Below are 20858 nucleotides of genomic sequence, written 5' to 3' on the forward strand. Positions count from 1 at the left end.
GATCGAGGCGTCATGTACTTACAGGATGAAGGGGATTTTTTTCTGTGAAGGTATTGTAGGGAAAACAATGGGTGATACCAGGACAATATATGGCGGGGTCATAGTGAAGTCACGATAGCTTCATCATGGTAAACATGGCTGATAAACTGCGATGTCGGCTATGCTCATTCTCTTTTAGCTTCTTATGCTTCTACCTATAATCTGCCTGGCTTGGGGGCTCCCTCCCTGATTCTTAAAGGACCAGTGCACACATGCAAGTCCTTCTCCGCCATTCATTGTCAGTGATCATGACGGCATCAACATCACCAAGTATGTTTGTTCATTTCTGTGGACAACTCTGATGTAAGGCCAGGACAGGGAACCACTCGTCTATCTGCTGGAAGTATCCGCCCTACGTCACTGGCCAGAGCCAAGGACAAAGTCAGCAGCAAGTAAGAACCTGGAGTGAACCTCAGAAGCAGGAAACCAGGGGCCACTAAACTTTGACCCTTACCAGGAAGCATGGGACACCAGCACCATTTGTGATTGCCCTAATGTCCCTGCTTCTCAGTAGACTAACCAGGATCCATGAGCTGTCTACACCGCAGAAGAGAAGTGATCCCCACTGACATTATTCCTGAGCTCATCTCTGCCTCATGGCTTTTTTGGGTCTGACCCCAGTCATATCTGACCACCAGACCTGGGCTGCTAATCATGACCTTTTGCTTGACTACTCACATAATCTTCCAATCCAGACCTCAGTCCATTCCTGACAACTTGGTGTGTTTCTAGGTGCCCAATGCCAACCACCTCCCCACCACAGTGAAATCTAGATCCCAGTATGAGGGGTTAAAGGGTGGAAACTAGAGGACCACATCGGCAACATTGTCTTAGGTAGCAGGCATGTTCCACGCCTACTGGTTGCTTTCTTTCTTCTCTGATATGGACTTCTAGTCTCATTTTAGTATTTCACATTGTAGGACTTGCTGACATGGCTCTTAGCTTCAGTCTAGTTGGAGATCATAGCTACGTAACCTTGAATATGCTCCCATGAAGTCTTCCATTCTCTCTCTCTACACAGGTCCATAGTAATATCCATATATTGAAGTATAATCCCAACATATTTGATGATCAGTACATTGGCTGCGCCGAAAAGATGGAAGAGGACATCATGCCCAAGGTGCTTCAGAAGGAGAAGGCAAACAAGCAGTTTAAGGAGGCCTGGACCAACGCGACTGAGCGGTGGGAAGAAATTAAAGATGATCTGAAGCTTCCGGAAGGGTTTGAGGATGAGCATGGAATTGCTCTGCTGACATTTACCAATCAGTATCCGGTGGGAAATCCTATACACAAACAGCTCAATGGAAACCTCACCATAGCCGGAGCCTCCCGCGAAGATTACATGGAAAAGTTCCACTTCAAAGCTCTTCACTTCTATCTAACCAGAGCGTTACAGATCCTGAAACCAAACTGTAACGTCAACCAAACAACGTATAGAGGGAGTAAAGACTACTTCCAGATACGGCCGGTGTTCAAGTTTGGTAGATTCACCTCATCTTCCTCAAACATTTTGGAAGCAGCGTCCTTCGGCACACTATCTTTCTTTCATATAACAACTTGCTTTGGTGTCACACTTGGTAAATTGTCTTTTTTTCCAGATGAAAAAGAAGTTCTGATTCCTCCCACAGAGAAGTTTCTATTTTATTCACAATTGAGTTTAGAGTTCTTTGTTGCAAGTACCGGGGAGATGTGCAGCCACTATAACTGCGCCTATCTAGGAGGTAAATGCTGCTTCAGGGCGATGCCAGCAAGCTGGTGAAGTTACCTTGTAAACCCCCCATAGGGATGAAACATTCGGGTGGGTGGGCGCCTGGTGTAAATGGACTCATCAGTGGTGTTGAGCAAACGTTCCAAATTGTTCGAATTCACCAATGTTCTCCGAACCCGAATGCTCGTCATTTGACTCTGGGTGGCTGAAGAAGTTGGATGCCACCCTAGGAAGTCATGGAAAACATAGATAAAGCCATAGTCTACATCCATGTTTTCCTAGCAGCCATCTTCTCCAGCTGCCAGGAGTCAAAGACAGCGTGTTTAATTTCGGAAACCCAAACAATTTGTCAAGTTCGCCTAACACTACTCATTAGGTATCTGTACAGAACAGGGAGAGAAGCATAGCCTATTGATTTCAATGTGTTGAACACCAAGAATAAACAATTGGGTAAGGTGCCTATCTTGTAGGGGTCGAAACAGTAAAGGTGTCCCCTTTGCCGACTATAGGCCCAAGCGCTGCACATTCTGCAACAAACTCATTCATTAATTTATTACAGCTGTAGAGGAAAGGGAGGAAATAAAAAAGCATACTTACCTATCTCTAGTCCCCTGCTGCTGCCCAGATCTTCTCTCTTCTTTCTGCTTTCAAGATGAGCGCTTAGGACCAGGATATCAGCCAATCACTACCACCGACCACAGTGTCTGGCTGATGTGACAGGTCCTGCTCTCGAGGGTCCATGTTGGAAGCAAAAAGAAGAGAGTAGATCAGGGGACCGGGCGGAGAGGAACAGGAGCTGCAGGGTACCAGGGCTAGGTGAGTAGGTTTTGTTTTCTATTTCTCCCCTACCCTTGCAGCACATACATTATTAGATAGTGGTCATAATACCGCTTTAAAGATTTAAAGTGTAGACAATATTACGGCTCCAAGACTAATTTTTGCTTCTATCTCTATAGGGGAGAAGAGGGAAGTGGCTGTGTGTCGATCAGGTGAGCTATCATTGGTACACCATACAGATATACATAGATGTCTTTGGGGTGGGATGGTGGTTGCCTTGTGGTTATTTTATTACGGCACCAAGATGAACAGACCCCACGACTTGACCATGATTGGGCCATCAGGGATTGAATCATTACTACTGGTCTATCTTGGATTACAGGCTTACTACTAGTACACCCCAGGGATTATAGATCACTTTCTAGACCACCAGGGGTTACTGACAAAACTTTCTGACCATCAGATGCAACAGTAGACGACCAGGGTTTAGGGGTTGCACAGATGGAAAGAGATCCCGGAAATTAAATAAACTGGTGTTACAGTCCCCACATATTGACCACAAGAGGTTAGAGACCCAAAAAACTGGACTACCAAGGTTTACAGACCCCACCACTTGACCACTTGAGGTTAAAGACCACAAAAACTGGACAGCCAGGGCTTAAGGACCTCACTACTTGGCCACATAAGGTTAGAAACCAAGAAAACTGGTCAACCAAGGTTTATAGGTCCCATAACTTGATTACGAGAGGTAAGAGACCCAAAAACTGGACAACCAGGTTTTACAAACCCACTACCTGACCACTAGAGGTAAGAGAGCCCATAAACTGGACAACTAGGGTTTAAGGACCACACTACCGGATCACATAAGGTTAGAAACCCAGAAAACTGGTCAACCAAGGTTTAAAGGCCCTATTACCTGGCCACAGGAGTTCAGAAACCTCAACAATTGGGCAACTAGGGGTAAAGGACCCCTCTACTTGGGCACAGGTGGTTAGAGGAACCCTAAAACTGAACAACCGGAGTTATAGACATCACTTCTTGACCACTAGAGGTTAGAAACCGAGAAAACTGGTTTAAAGATCCCACTATTTGACCATGGGAAGTGAAAGATCCCCAAAACGGGACAACCAGGTCTTACAGACCTCACTATTTGACCACAAGAAGTTAGAAAAACAGAAAACTGGACACACAGGAGTTACAGGCCTCATTACTTTACAAGAGGTTAGAGACCCAACATACTGGAAAACCAGGGTTAACAGGCACCACTACTTGACCATAGGAGGTTAGAGACCCCGGAAAACTTTACAGCTAGGTGTTAAATACCACTCTACTTGACCACAGAAGGTTAGATGAACCCAAAAAACTGGACAACAGGGGTTATAGACCCCACTACTTGATCTCAAGAGGTTAGAAACTGTGACAATTGGTCAACCAAGGTTTAAAGACCCCACTCCTTGACCTCACAAAGTTAGAGAACCAACAAAACTGGACAACCAGGGGTTACAGACCCTACTTCTTGACCACAAGAAGTTAAAAAAACAGAAAACAGGACAAGCAAGAGTTACAGACCTCGCTATTTGACAAGAGGTTAGAGACCCAACAAACTGGACAACCAGGGGTTACAGACCTCATAATCTTACAAGAGGTTAGAGATCCAAAAAACTGGACTGCCAACCCACTACTAGACCACCAGGATTACAGACCCCACTACTAGACCACCAGGATTACAGACCCCACTACTGGACCACCAGGGATTACAGACCCCAATAGTGGAAGATCAGAGATTACAGACCCCACTACTGGAAGATCAGGGATTACAGACCCCACTACTGGAAGATCAGGGATTACAGACCCCACTACTGGAAGATCAGGGATTACAGACCCCACTACTGAAAGATCAGGGATTACAGACCCCACTACTGGAAGATCAGGGATTACAGACCCCACTACTGGAAGATCAGGGATTACAGACCCCACTACTGGAAGATCAGGGATTACAGACCCATCTACTGGAAAATCAGGGATTACAGACCCCACTACTGGACCACCAGGGATTACAGACCCCACTACTGGAAGATCAGGGATTACAGACCCCACTACTGAAAGATCAGGGATTACAGACCCCACTCCTGGAAGATCAGGGATTACAGACCCCACTACTGGAAGATCAGGGATTACAGACCCCACTACTGGACCACCAGGGATTACAGACACCACTACTGGAAGATCAGGGATTACAGACCCCACTACTGGAAGATCAGGGATTACAGACCCCACTACTGAAAGATCAGGGATTACAGACCCCACTAGTGGAAGATCAGGGATTACAGACCCCACTAGTGGAAGATCAGGGATTACAGACCCCCCTACTGGAAGATCAGGGATTACAGACCCCACTACTGGAAGATCAGGGATTACAGACCCCACTACTGGAAGATCAGGGATTACAGATCCCACTACTGGAAGATCAGGGATTATAAACCCCACTAGTGGAAGATCAGGGATTACAGACTCCACTACTGGAAGATCAGGGATTACAGACCCCACTACTGGAAGATCAGGGATTACAGACCCCACTAGTGGAAGATCAGGGATTACAGACCCCACTAGTGGACGATCAGGGATTACAGACCCCACTACTGGACCACCAGGGATTACAGAGCCCACTACTGGACCACCAGGGATTACAGATTTCACTACTTATCCACTGAAAATGAGGTGCCCCCAGTGTGTATATCACAGTCTCTATTGCTAATCTGTAATAATGTTCAGTCCTTGAATGATTATTAAGCCTCATTTGTGTTTTAAAGATTTATCTGAGTCGAAGGAAGAAGCGAAAGGCAAAGAACACAGGACGGCCATATCTGCGGCCGAGATTGAGGAAAGGATGGATGCCCTGGAGGATCACATGACCAAGACTTTCCTGTACAGAGAGCATCACCAAGCACAGATCAAGGAAATGAAGGAAACACTAAATAACAAAGAAACAGAGGGCTTCCTGCTAGAGGAGATGGCCGCCCTGGACTACAGGATCCAAGGTCAGTGTCATCTCATATTCTGCTTACTTTTTTTTTTTTTTTTTTTGCTAAAGGGGTTATTCACCCCAAAAGATTTTCTTTCAAATCAACTGATGGCAGGAAGTTATATAGATTTGTAATTTACTTCCATTAAAAAAATCTCCAGTCTTCCAGTACTTATCAGCTGCTGTATGTCCTGCAGGAAGTGGTGTATTCTCTCCAGTCTGACACAGTGCTGCCACTGCTGTCCATGTCAGGAACTGTCCAGAGCAGCAGTGATCCCCATAGAAAACGTCTCCTGCTCTGGACAGTTCCTGACATGGACAGAGGTGGCAGCAGAGAGCACTGTGTCAAACTGGAAAGAATAGACCACTTCCTGCAGGGCATACAGCAGCTGATAAGTACTGTAGGAATGGAGAGAATATACCACTTCCTGCATCTCCATCTGTATTAGCATCAGGTTCCATAAACTGAACATGTACAATGGGATCCCCACATGTCCCCAGACTTATACCATCTCATGCTGAGAGCAATGCCCGTAGAGAGACACAAGTTGACCGTTGAGGAGCAAAAATCATGTTCTTAGGGACTGCCCCTTAAAGACTGGAAATTTCAGGGGCCATAGGAAGAATACATTCTTTTCATGGTAAAACAATGTCTCTCATTATCAACCTTTCCAGGACAGGCGTGCGTTACACAGTGGAATACGTAGGCTAACTGCAACTTTGTTCCACTGGGGTCAGTGCCTAACAGGAAACAGGTCCCTGCCCTGTACTGTGTAGAGAGTATTCCTGGCGTGGACAAGGTGATCCTCACAGGATGGACAGAATAGAGCAGAAAAAGGAGGGCAACCTGCATCTATGTCAGGAGGAAAATTAACAGACAGATAACAGTTAACCCATTGCTTCCTTCAGCTGTGCACAGAATAAAACATAGAGAAAACACAGTAGTGACACCTAGTGGGGAAAACACAGAATACACTTAGACCATATCCCACTGTATGAACCGGATACAAGTTACTTTGCCCAGATGCAATAGAACTTAGTGGCACACCTGTGCTGGGACACTACAATCTGCCCTGGGGATCGGCTTCAGTCAGGGATGGCATCCATTTCCATCGTGTGATGTAGCATCAGGGCAGGGTTTGCAGATGGAGATGAGAAGCTCATTGTAGCTTGAGGATTTTGCTTCCTTGGATTCACAAACTGTTACCACCAGTTTACTACCAGTTTACTACCAATTTCCAGTCTGACCAAGAAAGGACCAAAGATTGGGACTCCCCTCCCCCAAGCTTAAACAGCAGAGAAAAGACACCTTTGCCTCAGCCTTAGTCCTTCATCATCCTGATTCTTCAAAACCAACCTACCTACCTACCTGGGGGAAACTACCTAACTACCTATGGGGGACCTGCCTACCTACCTGGGGGAACCTACCTAAGTACATATGAGGGGACAGCCATACCTACCTGGGGGAACCTACCTAAGTACATATGAGGGGACAGCCCTACCTACCTGGGGGAACCTACCTAAATACCTTTTGAGGGGACCTGCCAACCTACCTGGGGGAACCTACCTAACTACCTATGGGGGACCTGCCAACCTACCTGGGGGAACCTACCTAACTACCTATGGGGGACCTGCCTACCTACCTGGGGGAACCTACCTAAGTACATATGAGGGGACAGCCCTACCTACCTACCTGGGGGAACCCACCTAAATACCTTTTGAGGGGACCTGCCTACCTAACTGGGGGAACCTACCTAACTACCTATCGGGGATCTGCCTACCTATCTGGGGGAACCTACCTAACTACCTATGGGGGACCAGCCTACCTAGCTGGGGGAACCTACCTAACTACCTATGGGGGACCTGCCTACCTATCTGGGGGAACTACCTATGGGGGACCTGCCTACCTACCTGGGGAAACCTACCTAACTATCTATGGGGGACCTGCCTGCCTAGCTGGGGAAACCTACCTAACTACCAATGGGGGACCTGCCTACTTAGCTGGGGGAACCTACCTAACTACCTATGGGGGATCTGCCTACCTACCTGGGAAAATCTACCTAACTACCTTTGGGGGACCTGCCTGCCTAGCTGGGGGAACCTACCTAATTACCTATGGGGGACCTGCCAACCTAGCTGGGGAAACCTACCTAACTACCTATTGGGGATCTGCCTACCTAGATGGGGGATCTGCCTACCTAGCTGGGGGAACCTACCTAAGTACCTGTGAGGGGACCTCCCTACCTAGCTGGAGGAACCTACCTAAATACCTCTGGGGGGACCTCTATATCTAGCTGGGAGAATCTACCTAACTACCTTCAGGGGGACCTGTCACCTACTGGGGCATACCTAATGGGCAACCTACCTACCCATTGGGGAACTACCCACCAATGGGGGGAGGGGTGTAATGTGTAATTATACAATGTATGAGCCCAACACAATCAATATACTTGGAATGCTGCTGAGTGCTCTGGTAAGGGCGGCTGCCTGTGAATGGGGATCCCATAGTATGGAGCCGGCACACGCTACTACTTATACTGTAACACCTGCTCACATGGAGGATGGGTGGACCGTCCCCTTCCTTGTAGGTCCTGAAGAATATAACCTGTCCTACGTAATGGTCAATGCTACAACAGAATAAGAGAGAGAGATAGAATAAAATACAGACATATATACTGATGAAATTACACAGACAAGAAAGGGAACCAGGGTAATAATCCTGTACCGGAGCAACAAATATAGGACACAGTAGTATAGGAGTACATTACAGAAATGTTGCAAAGTAATCTGGCTCCACCTGCTGGTCAGTTCAGTGAGTGCGAGTCCTGGGTGTTATAGTCATATAGCAGCAATACTATAATAGTAACCCCCCTAGTCACAACACATAGAGCAATATCACAGGAGCAGAAGAAAGAAAAAACACTGGTAACAGTAAAAACCTACAGATGCCAATATCACCGGGATCCCTGGGAGCGCCCGGCGTGTTTCACAACTTAATGCTTCACCAGGAGCGGATGTTACCAATATTCTAGCCCACCTATATGCCCCCCACACCTCTCCTCCACCATAACAAGTCATAATAAATAATATTGGAAATAGAACAGAGACTACACACACATGGATGAACTACAAAAACATGGCGGCGAGCACTGCGCGTACAGAGGCCAGGCATGCGTCATGTGCGCAACTCCACTAACTAAAGTATCAGACACTTCACGCTCAGCCTCACATATAAGCAACTATCATCAGGTGAAAGTATTACAACGAATGATGGCACACCTGTTATAACACACAACCCAACCAATGCCAATGGGTGATGATAGGGGCAGAGCAGCTTCTAGTCATAGTATAGTACAAAGTATGACCACTACACTCTCCAATAGAAGTCAATAGATGATGGCATAGTTCAGGGGCTTAGCATACGTAACAGTATGACCACTACACTCTCCAATAGAAGTCAATCAATGTTTTCACAGTTCAGGTGCTGAGCATACATAACAGAGTATGACCACTACACTCTCCAATAGAACTCAATAGATAATGGCACAGTTCAGGTGTTGAGCATACGTAACAGAGTATGACCACTACACTCTCCAATAGAAGTCAATAGATGTTGGCAGAGTTCAGGTGTTGAGCATACGTAACAGAGTATGACCACTACACTCTCCAATAGAAGTCAATAGATGTTTCACAGTTCAAGTGTTGAGCATATGTAACAGATTATGACCACTACACTCTCCAATAGAAGTCAATAGATATTGGCACAGTTCATTTGTTAAGCATACGTAACAGAGTATGACCACTACACTCTCCAATAGAAGTCAATAGATGTTGGCAGAGTTCAGGTGTTAAGCATACGTAACAGAGTATGACCACTACACCCTCCAATAGAAGTCAATAGATATTGGCACAGTTCAGGTGTTAAGCATACGTAACAGAGTATGACCACTACACCCTCCAATAGAAGTCAATAGATATTTGCACAGTTCAGGTGTTAAGCATACGTAACAGAGTATGACCACTACCGTTCTCATATAGAGGTCACTATGACATTGTTTCCTCTGATCTCCAGTGGCGCGGTGTATTTCCATCTCCCACATGTCGTTTCTTTGAACAGATCTCGCCGTATTAGTCGATCCTATGCTGGAAAGAGAAGAGGAATATAGGAACGTCCTTAGAAATCATCATCAATTACTGACATCGCTGCAGGAAGAGCTGAAGAAACAGCGAGGTGAGAACAGGAGCCGATATACAGTGTGACTGCTTATAATCTATAGCTCTTCTATACGTCCTTGTGTCGTCTATAATAAGAGCCAAGAACGGCAACCTCCATAGTGACTGACTGAGGACTGCAGGACCCCCATGTTATACACAATATAAGGAACGCTCCACACTAAAAGCCCCCATGTATTCCTGTATACTCCGGGTGGGGGGCTGTGTGACTCCATGTATTCCTGTATACTCCGGGGGGCTGTGTGACTCCATGTATTCCTGTATACTCCGGGGGCTGTGTGACTCCATGTATTCCTGTATACTCCGGGGGCTGTGTGACTCCATGTATTCCTGTATACTCCGGGGGCTCTGTGACTCCATGTATTCCTGTATACTCCGGGTGGGGGGCTGTGTGACTCCATGTATTCCTGTATACTCCGGGGGGCTATGTGACTCCATGTATTCCTGTATACTCTGGGGGGGGGGGGGGGGCTGTGTGACTCCATGTATTCCTGTATACTCCGGGGGGCTGTGTGACTCCATGTATTCCTGTATACTCCGGGGGGCTATGTGACTCCATGTATTCCTGTATACTCCGGGGGCTGTGTGACTCCATGTATTCCTGTATACTCCGGGGGGCAGTGTGACTCCGTGTATTCCTGTATACTCCGTGGGGCTGTGTGACTCCATGTATTCCTGTATACTCCGGGGGCTGTGTGACTCCATGTATTCCTGTATACTCCGGGGGGCTGTAAGACTCCATGTATTCCTGTATACTCCGGGGGGCTGCGTGACTCCATGTATTCTTGTATACTCCGCGGGGCTATGTGACTCCATGAATTCCTGTATACTCCAGGGGGCTATGTGACTCCATGTATTCCTGTATACTCCGGGGGGGGGGGGGGCTGTGTGACTCCATGTATTCCTGTATACTCCGGGGGGCTGTGTGACTCCATGTATTCCTGTATACTCCGGGGGGCTGTGTGACTCCATGTATTCCTGTATACTCCGGGGGGCTGTGTGACTCCATGTATTCCTGTATACTCCGGGGGGCTGTGTGACTCCATGTATTCCTGTATACTCCGGGAGGCTATGTGACTCCATGTATTCCTGTATACTCCAGGGGGCTGTGTGACTCCATGTATTCCTGTATACTCCGGGGGCTGTGTGACTCCATGTATTCCTGTATACTCCAGGGGGCTGTGTGACTCCATGTATTCCTGTATACTCCGGGGGGGTGTGTGACTCCATGTATTCCTGTATACTCCGGGGGGCTGTGTGACTCCATGAATTCCTGTATACTCCGGGGGCTATGTGACTCCATGTATTCCTGTATACTCCGGGGGGCTGTGTGACTCCATGTATTCCTGTATACTCCAGGGGACTGTGTGACTCCATGTATTCCTGTATACTCCGGGGGGCTGTGTGACTCCATGTATTCCTGTATACTCCGGGGACTGTGTGACTCCATGTATTCCTGTATACTCCGGGGGGCTGTGTGACTCCATGTATTCCTGTATACTCCGGGTGGGGAGCTGTGTGACTCCATGTATTCCTGTATACTCCGGGGAGCTGTGTGACTCCATGTATTCCTGTATACTCCGGGGGCTGTGTGACTCCATGTATTCCTGTATACTCCGGGGGCTGTGTGACTCCATGTATTCCTGTATACTCCGGGGGGGAGGCTGTGTGACTCCATGAATTCCTGTATACTCCGGGGGCTATGTGACTCCATGTATTCCTGTATACTCCGGGGGGGAGGCTGTGTGACTCCATGAATTCCTGTATACTCCGGGGGCTATGTGACTCCATGTATTCCTGTATACTCCGGGGGGGAGGCTGTGTGACTCCATGAATTCCTGTATACTCCGGGGGCTATGTGACTCCATGTATTCCTGTATACTCCGGGGGGCTATGTGACTCCATGTATTCCTGTATACTCCGGGGGGCTATGTGACTCCATGTATTCCTGTATACTCCGGGGGGCTGTGTGACTCCATGTATTCCTGTATACTCCGGGGGGCTGTGTGACTCCATGTATTCCTGTATACTCCGGGGGGCTGTGTGACTCCATGTATTCCTGTATACTCCGGGGGCTGTGTGACTCCATGTATTCCTGTATACTCCGGGGGCTGTGTGACTCCATGTATTCCTGTATACTCCAGGGGGCTGTGTGACTCCATGGATTCCTGTATACTCCGGGGGGCTGTGTGACTCCATGTATTCCTGTATACTCCGGGGGGCTGTGTGACTCCATGTATTCCTGTATACTCCGGGGGGCTGTGTGACTCCATGTATTCCTGTATACTCCGCGGCGCTGTGTGACTCCATGTATTCCTGTATACTCCGGGGGGCTGTGTGACTCCATGTATTCCTGTATACTCCGCGGGGCTGTGTGACTCCATGTATTCCTGTATACTCCGTGGGGCTGTGTGACTCCATGTATTCCTGTATACTCCGGGGGGCTATGTGACTCCATGTATTCCTGTATACTCCGGGGGGCTGTGTGACTCCATGTATTCCTGTATACTCCGGGGGCTGTGTGACTCCATGTATTCCTGTATACTCCGGGGGGCTGTGTGACTCCATGTATTCCTGTATACTCCGCGGCGCTGTGTGACTCCATGTATTCCTGTATACTCCGGGGGGCTGTGTGACTCCATGTATTCCTGTATACTCCGGGGGGCTGTGTGACTCCATGTATTCCTGTATACTCCGGGGGGCTGTGTGACTCCATGTATTCCTGTATAGTCCGGGGGGCTGTGTGACTCCATGTATTCCTGTATACTCCAGGGGGCTGTGTGACTCCATGTATTCCTGTATACTCCGGGGGCTGTGTGACTCCATGTATTCCTGTATACTCCGGGGGGCTGTGTGACTCCATGTATTCCTGTATACTCCGGGGGCTGTGTGACTCCATGTATTCCTGTATACTCCGGGGGCTGTGTGACTCCATGTATTCCTGTATACTCCGGGGGGCAGTGTGACTCCATGTATTCCTGTATACTCCGGGGGGCTGTGTGACTCCATGTATTCCTGTATACTCCGCGGGGCTGTGTGACTCCATGTATTCCTGTATACTCCGGGGGGCTGTGTGACTCCATGTATTCCTGTATACTCCGTGGGGCTGTGTGACTCCATGTATTCCTGTATACTCCGGGGGGCTATGTGACTCCATGTATTCCTGTATACTCCGGGGGGCTGTGTGACTCCATGTATTCCTGTATACTCCGGGGGCTGTGTGACTCCATGTATTCCTGTATACTCCGTGGGGCTGTGTGACTCCATGTATTCCTGTATACTCCGGGGGGCTATGTGACTCCATGTATTCCTGTATACTCCGGGGGGCTGTGTGACTCCATGTATTCCTGTATACTCCGGGGGCTGTGTGACTCCATGTATTCCTGTATACTCCAGGGGGCTGTGTGACTCCATGTATTCCTGTATACTCCGCGGGGCTGTGTGACTCCATGTATTCCTGTATACTCCGCGGGGCTGTGTGACTCCATGTATTCCTGTATACTCCGCGGCGCTGTGTGACTCCATGTATTCCTGTATACTCCGCGGCGCTGTGTGACTCCATGTATTCCTGTATACTCCGGGGGGCTGTGTGACTCATGTATTCCTGTATACTCCGGGGGCTGTGTGACTCCATGTATTCCTGTATACTCCGGGGGGCTGTGTGACTCCATGTATTCCTGTATACTCCGGGGGGCTGTGTGACTCCATGTATTCCTGTATACTCCAGGGGGCTGTGTGACTCCATGTATTCCTGTATACTCCGGGGGCTGTATGACTCCATGTATTCCTGTATACTCCGGGGGGCAGTGTGACTCCATGTATTCCTGTATACTCCGGGGGCTGTGTGACTCCATGTATTCCTGTATACTCCGGGGGGCTGTGTGACTCCATGTATTCCTGTATACTCCGCGGGGCTGTGTGACTCCATGTATTCCTGTATACTCCGCGGGGCTGTGTGACTCCATGTATTCCTGTATACTCCGGGGGCTGTGTGACTCCATGTATTCCTGTATACTCCGGGGGGCAGTGTGACTCCATGTATTCCTGTATACTCCGGGGGCTGTGTGACTCCATGTATTCCTGTATACTCCGGGGGGCAGTGTGACTCCCTGTATTCCTGTATACTCCGGGGGCTGTGTGACTCCATGTATTCCTGTATACTCCGGGGGGCTGTGTGACTCCATGTATTCCTGTATACTCCGGGGGCTGTGTGACTCCATGTATTCCTGTGTACTCCGGGGGCTGTGTGACTCCATGTATTCCTGTATACTCCGGGGGCTGTGTGACTCCATGTATTCCTGTATACTCCGGGGGCAGTGTGACTCCATGTATTCCTGTATACTCCGGGGGGCTGTGTGACTCCATGTATTCCTGTATACTCCGGGGGGCTGTGTGACTCCATGTATTCCTGTATACTCCGGGGGGCTGTGTGACTCCATGTATTCCTGTATACTCCGGGGGGGAGGCTGTGTGACTCCATGTATTCCTGTATACTCCGGGGGCTGTGTGACTCCATGTATTCCTGTATACTCCGGGGGGCAGTGTGACTCCATGTATTCCTGTATACTCCGGGGGCTGTGTGACTCCATGTATTCCTGTATACTCCGGGGGGCAGTGTGACTCCCTGTATTCCTGTATACTCCGGGGGGGAGGCTGTGTGACTCCATGTATTCCTGTATACTCCGGGGGGCTGTGTGACTCCATGTATTCCTGTATACTCCGGGGGGCTGTGTGACTCCATGTATTCCTGTATACTCCGGGGGGATGTGTGACTCCATGTATTCCTGTATACTCCGGGGGGCTGTGTGACTCCATGTATTCCTGTATACTCCGGGGGGCTGTGTGACTCCATGTATTCCTGTGTACTCCGGGGGCTGTGTGACTCCATGTATTCCTGTATACTCCGGGGGCTGTGTGACTCCATGTATTCCTGTATACTCCGGGGGCTGTGTGACTCCATGTATTCCTGTATACTCCGGGGGGCTGTGTGACTCCATGTATTCCTGTATACTCCGGGGGCTGTGTGACTCCATGTATTCCTATATACTCCGGGGGGCTGTGTGACTCCACGTATTCCTGTATACTCCGGGGGCTGTGTGACTCCATGTATTCCTGTATACTCCGGGGGGCTGTGTGACTCCATGTATTCCTATATACTCCGGGGGGCTGTGTGACTCCACGTATTCCTGTATACTCCAGGGGGGGCTGTTTGACTCCATGTATTCCTGTATACTCCGGGGGGCTGTGTGACTCCATGTATTCCTGTATACTCCAGGGGGCTGTGTGACTCCATGTATTCCTGTATACTCCGGGGGGCTGTGTGACTCCATGTATTCCTGTATACTCCGGGGGGCTGTGTGACTCCATGTATTCCTGTATACTCCTCTCCACCTCGCTCTTTCTTCCCGGCAGATCTCACTGCACTGATCGTTCCGCTTCATGAGAGAGAAAACTCCATCCTGAGCGCTGTATTACATCACGGGAGATTACTGACATCACTGCAGGAACAGATCCCGAGACTACGAGGTGAGGAGACCCAGACCGATATACAACGTGACTGCTTATAATCTACAGCTATGACCTCATCACTACAGCCAGGAGTGACTGTGATGTCACCAGATTCCTGCTGTGATCTTATTGACTGCAGTCCCAACTGATTTGTGTATTACATATCCCTGATGTCATTGGTAACACGGTGCCCATATTCTCTTTTCGAGTCTCTGGAGTACCCCTTTAATAGGGCAGCCAGCTAGGATAGAGTTATACATTACCTGGTCACAAACACATATACACTATTCCTTTGCTATCTTTTATAAGATGGACTCCGGCCACACCAAGATGGACTCTGGCCACACCAAGATGGACTCTGGCCACACCAAGATGGACTCTGGCCACACCAAGATGGACTCTGGCCACACCAAGATGGACTCTGGCCACACCAAGATGGACTCCACACAGCATAACAAGGCTGGGGGATGAGAGACTTCCCAATGGGCACAGACCCCTTAGAGGGGATCATTCTCTTGTACATACAAATGCTGGCAGTGGGGTCTCGGCCTACGTCAGTGAGGAGATAGAGGCCCTCGTGGTGTCTCCATAGTTGAAGGATCGCCCGCTCTATGATTCATCTTGGGATCTTTACCTTCTTCTTTTCAGATCTTTCCAGCCTGATCGTTCCTCTGCGCAGGAGAGAACATTCTATACGGAAATCTTTCTTACATCATCGGAGATCTCTGAGGTCGCTGCAGGAGGAGCTGAGTCGGCTACAAGGTGAGGGCTCCGGCCCATATATAATATGGACGTCTATAGTCAGTGCTGTGTTATAAGTGTCGGTGACTCCACCTTAGTTGTATTGTCCATTAGAGTCTATGGTGGTTTCTAACCTAACATCAGTCCCATCATCAGAAGCTCCAGCTGCTGATCCGTCTGTCCCCCATGCTTCACATCGCAGCTTCACTTTATGGGGCACAGTTTCGATAAGTGACTGCAGCTTATTCACACAGTAAGAATAAGTGTAAAGTATATGTAGGGGTGGAGTTTATAGTGTAGGCGGAGCCTGACATGTGAGCAGAGCTATGGGAGGACTATCTGTGCCCCCTGAGCACCTTAGACTGCATCCACCCCCTCTGCTGATCCGGTCATTTTGAAGGACAGCTCACCAAGAAAGACTTGGCCAGGACTGCCCCACTGCTGACAGGAGGGACTGCTACCCCCAGGGGACTGTTGTGGGACTGCCCCACTGCTGACGGGAGGGACTGCTACCACCAGGGGACTGTTGTGGGACTGCCCCGCTGCTGACAGGAGGGATTGCTACCGCCAGGGGAATATTGTGGGACTGCCCCGCTGCTGACGGAGGGACTGCTACCCCCAGGGGACTGTTATGGGACTGCCCCGCTGCTGATGGGAGGGACTGCTACCCCCAGGGGACTGTTACAGGACTGCCCCGCTGCTGACGGGAGGGACTGCTACCCCCAGGGGACTGTTGTGGGACTGCCCCGCTGCTGACGGGAGGGACTGCTACCCCCAGGGGACTGTTGTGGGACTGCCCCGCTGCTGACAGGAGGGACTGCTACCCCCAGGGGACTGTTACGGGACTGCCCCGCTGCTGACAGAAGGGACTGCTACCCCCAGGGGACTGTTGTGGGACTGCCCCGCTGCTGACGGGAGGGACTTCTACCCCCAGGGGACTGTTGTTGGACTGCCCCGCTGCTGACAGGAGGGACTGCTACCCCCAGGGGACTGTTATGGGACTGCCCCGCTGCTGACAGGAGGGACTGCTACCTCCAGGGGACTGTTGCGGGACTGCCCCGCTGCTGACGGGAGGGACTGCTACCTCCAGGGGACTGTTACGGGACTGCCCCGCTGCTGACGGGAGGGACTGCTACCCCCAGGGGACTGTTATGGGACTGCCCCGCTGCTGACGGGAGGGACTGCTACCCCCAGGGGACTGTTGTGGGACTGCCCCGCTGCTGACGGGAGGGACTGCTGCCACCAGGGGACTGTTGTGGGACTGCCCCGCTGCTGACGGGAGGGACTGCTACCCCCAGGGGAATATTGTGGGACTGCCCCGCTGCTGACGGGAGGGACTGCTACCCCCAGGGGAATATTGTGGGACTGCCCCGCTGCTGACAGAAGGGACTGCTACCACCAGGGGACTGTTGTGGGACTGCCCCGCTGCTGACGGGAGGGACTGCTACCCCCAGGGGAATATTGTGGGACTGCCCCGCTGCTGACGGGAGGGACTGCTACCCCCAGGGGAATATTGTGGGACTGCCCCGCTGCTGACGGGAGGGACTGCTACCCCCAGGGGACTGTTATGGGACTGCCCCGCTGCTGACGGGAGGGACTGCTACCCCCAGGGGACTGTTGTGGGACTGCCCCGCTGCTGACGGGAGGGACTGCTACCCCCAGGGGACTGTTATGGGACTGCCCCGCTGCTGACGGGAGGGACTGCTACCCCCAGGGGAATATTGTGGGACTGCCCCGCTGCTGACAGAAGGGACTGCTACCACCAGGGGACTGTTGTGGGACTGCCCCGCTGCTGATGGGAGGGACTGCTACCTCCAGGGGACTGTTATGGGACTGCCCCGCTGCTGACGGGAGGGACTGCTACCCCCAGGGGAATATTGTGGGACTGCCCCGCTGCTGACAGAAGGGACTGCTACCACCAGGGGACTGTTGTGGGACTGCCCCGCTGCTGACGGGAGGGACTGCTACCCCCAGGGGACTGTTGTGGGACTGCCCCACTGCTGACGGGAGGGACTGCTACCCCCAGGGGACTGTTACGGGACTGCCCCACTGCTGACGGGAGGGACTGCTACCCCCAGGGGACTGTTGTGGGACTGCCCCACTGCTGACGGGAGGGACTGCTACCCCCAGGGGACTGTTGTGGGACTGCCCCGCTGCTGACAGGAGGGACTGCTACCCCCAGGGGACTGTTGTGGGACTGTCCCGCTGCTGACAGGAGGAGCTGAGAAGGGCGAGACACTAACCGCTGGATTGTGTGTCCAAGACCTGGTGACACATAGAGACGAGCCACGCAGGGACCTACCTACAGGCTTGTTACCAGCTCTGGAAACCCCTGAAACAGTGACGCAACGCTGTATTATTCTGTGAGGTAGACCGGGCCCTTTCAGAGGCACGTAGGCTTCAGTCAGGTGGTTATCCAGGTGCGGTGTAACCCGGGGCGGTCTCCCAGGGGGTTGAGAGCCCCAGAATCCATGCTATGTACTCAGTGTCCTCTCTGTGTGAGTTATAGCATAAAGCTGCTGAGTTGGTGTATGGGGTAATAAAGACAAGTACTGAAGAGCGGGCGGTCTGCTGTTTTCCCCAAGTAACTAAGTCACCAAAAAATAATTAAATTATATTAACAGGAAACTACTGCATATACAGTGGGGGAGGGGCCTTAATAAGGGGGAGGAGCCTGTCAAACAAGGTCCTGCTATACAATTACCACATTGTTAGATGTAAACCTTATATTATAAGGAGGCACACCGGCCTTCCACCCAGAGTTCTAGGGCTACACCTGCCCATTATGTGGCCATAGAACATGTGACCAACTGGAGGACATTGATTAATAAGATTTCTTCTTCTTTTTTTCCAGGTAGTTTTGTGGCGCTGATCACAGTTGTCGTCCTTCTTGGCTCCATTATAATCTGTAACTTCTGTCGGAGATTCATCATCCGGGTCTGACGTGTTCTGGACACAGATATCCCTGTATATAGGGAGCCCTGTATATAAGGAGCCCTGTATATAGGGAGCCCTGTATATAAGGAGCCCTGTATATAGGGAGCCCTGTATATAAGGAGCCCTGTATATAGCGAGCCCTGTATATAAGGAGCCCTGTATATAAGGAGCCCTGTATATAGCGAGCCCTGTATATAAGGAGCCCTGTATATAGCGAGCCCTGTATATAAGGAGCCCTGTATATAACGTCCCCTGATCAGAGGCTCGGCCGGACACAGATTATCCCTGTATATCAGGAGCCCTGTATATAGGGAGCCCTGTATATAGCGAGCCCTGTATATAAGGAGCCCTGTATATAGCGAGCCCTGTATATAAGGAGCCCTGTATATAACGTCCCCTGATCAGAGGCTCGGCCGGACAGAGATATCCCTGTATATAAGGAGCCCTGTATATAAGGAGCCCTGTATATAAGGAGCCCTGTATATAGGGAGCCCTGTATATAAGGAGCCCTGTATATAGGGAGCCCTGTATATAAGGAGCCCTGTATATAGCGAGCCCTGTATATAAGGAGCCCTGTATATAGGGAGCCCTGTATATAAGGAGCCCTGTATATAGGGAGCCCTGTATATAAGGAGCCCTGTATATACCGTCCCCTGATCAGAGGCTCGGCCACAGATATCCCTGTATATAGGGAGCCCTGTATATAAGGAGCCCTGTATATAGGGAGCCCTGTATATAGCGAGCCCTGTATATAAAGAGCCCTGTATATAACGTCCCCTGATCAGAGGCTCGGCCGGACAGAGATATCCCTGTATATAGGGAGCCCTGTATATAAGGAGCCCTGTATATAAGGAGCCCTGTATATCGGGAGCCCTGTATATAAGGAGCCCTGTATATAATGCCCCCCTGATCAGAGGCTCGGACGGACACAGATATCCCTGTATATCAGGAGCCCTGTATATAAGGAGCCCTGTATATCAGGAGCCCTGTATATAGGGAGCCCTGTATATAAGGAGCCCTGTATATAGGGAGCCCTGTATATAGGGAGCCCTGTATATAAGGAGCCCTGTATATAAGGAGCCCTGTATATAATGTCCCCTGATCACAGGCTCGGCCGGATACAGAGTATCCCTGTTTATAAGGAGTCCTGTATATAACTAGCCCTGTATATAAGAACTCCTGTATATAAGGAGCCCTGTATATAAGGAGTCCTGTATATACCGTCCCCTGATCAGAGGCTCGGCCGGACACAGATATCCCTGTATATAGGAAGCCCTATATATAAGGAGCCCTGTATATAAGGAGCCCTGTATATAGGGAGCCCTGTATATAAGGAGCCCTGTATATAGCGAGCCCTGTATATAACGTCCCCTGATCAGAGGCTCGGACGGACACAGATTATCCCTGTATATCAGGAGCCCTGTATATAAGGAGCCCTGTATATAAGGAGTCCTGTATATAACGTCCCTTGATCAGAGGCTCGGACGGACACAGATTATCCCTGTATATAAGGAGCCCTGTATATAAGGAGCCCTGTATATAAGGAGTCCTGTATATAACGTCCCCTGATCAGAGGCTCGGCCGGACACAGATATCCCTGTATATAAGGAGCCCTGTATATACCGTCCCCTGATCAGAGGCGGATTCTACAGTCATCACAGCTGAGACCTCCTGAGATTCCGGACCTCAGTCCATCACATCCAGCCACACGCCCGGCACACTTACTGGTTATTGTCTGTAGAGACGTTTGTGGGACGACGGATGATTTTCTTACCACCTTTAATGTTTTTATGTTATAGAAATATATTTTTGCCTTTTGATTTACGTGTGACGTCAGTTTGAGGTGCAGCCCAGGATCGGCCGTAGGTCACGGTCAGGGACGGTCTTAGTTAT

General features: G+C 50.1%; 1 protein-coding gene and 1 long non-coding RNA gene across 2 annotated transcripts; both read left to right on the plus strand.

Annotated features, from left to right (window-relative positions):
- Nucleotides 1–970: 970 nt before the first annotated feature.
- Nucleotides 971–19533, plus strand: LOC138793983 (ecto-ADP-ribosyltransferase 5-like). Its single transcript, XM_069972748.1, has 8 exons — nucleotides 971–1009; nucleotides 1061–1760; nucleotides 2704–2736; nucleotides 5335–5562; nucleotides 9664–9777; nucleotides 15192–15305; nucleotides 15936–16049; nucleotides 18883–19533. The coding sequence occupies exons 1-8, from the start codon at nucleotides 971–973 to the stop codon at nucleotides 18969–18971; spliced, it is 1431 nt and encodes a 476-aa protein (XP_069828849.1). The 3' UTR covers nucleotides 18972–19533.
- An 873-nt stretch (nucleotides 19534–20406) lies between these two features.
- On the plus strand, nucleotides 20407–20789 carry LOC138792240 (uncharacterized). The gene is made up of 2 exons (XR_011363111.1): nucleotides 20407–20540; nucleotides 20605–20789. It is a non-coding gene; the product is annotated as an uncharacterized lncRNA (long non-coding RNA).
- Nucleotides 20790–20858: the final 69 nt, after the last annotated feature.

The sequence above is a fragment of the Dendropsophus ebraccatus genome, chromosome 5 (assembly GCF_027789765.1).
Source record: "Dendropsophus ebraccatus isolate aDenEbr1 chromosome 5, aDenEbr1.pat, whole genome shotgun sequence".
Taxonomy (NCBI): Eukaryota; Metazoa; Chordata; class Amphibia; order Anura; family Hylidae; genus Dendropsophus; species Dendropsophus ebraccatus.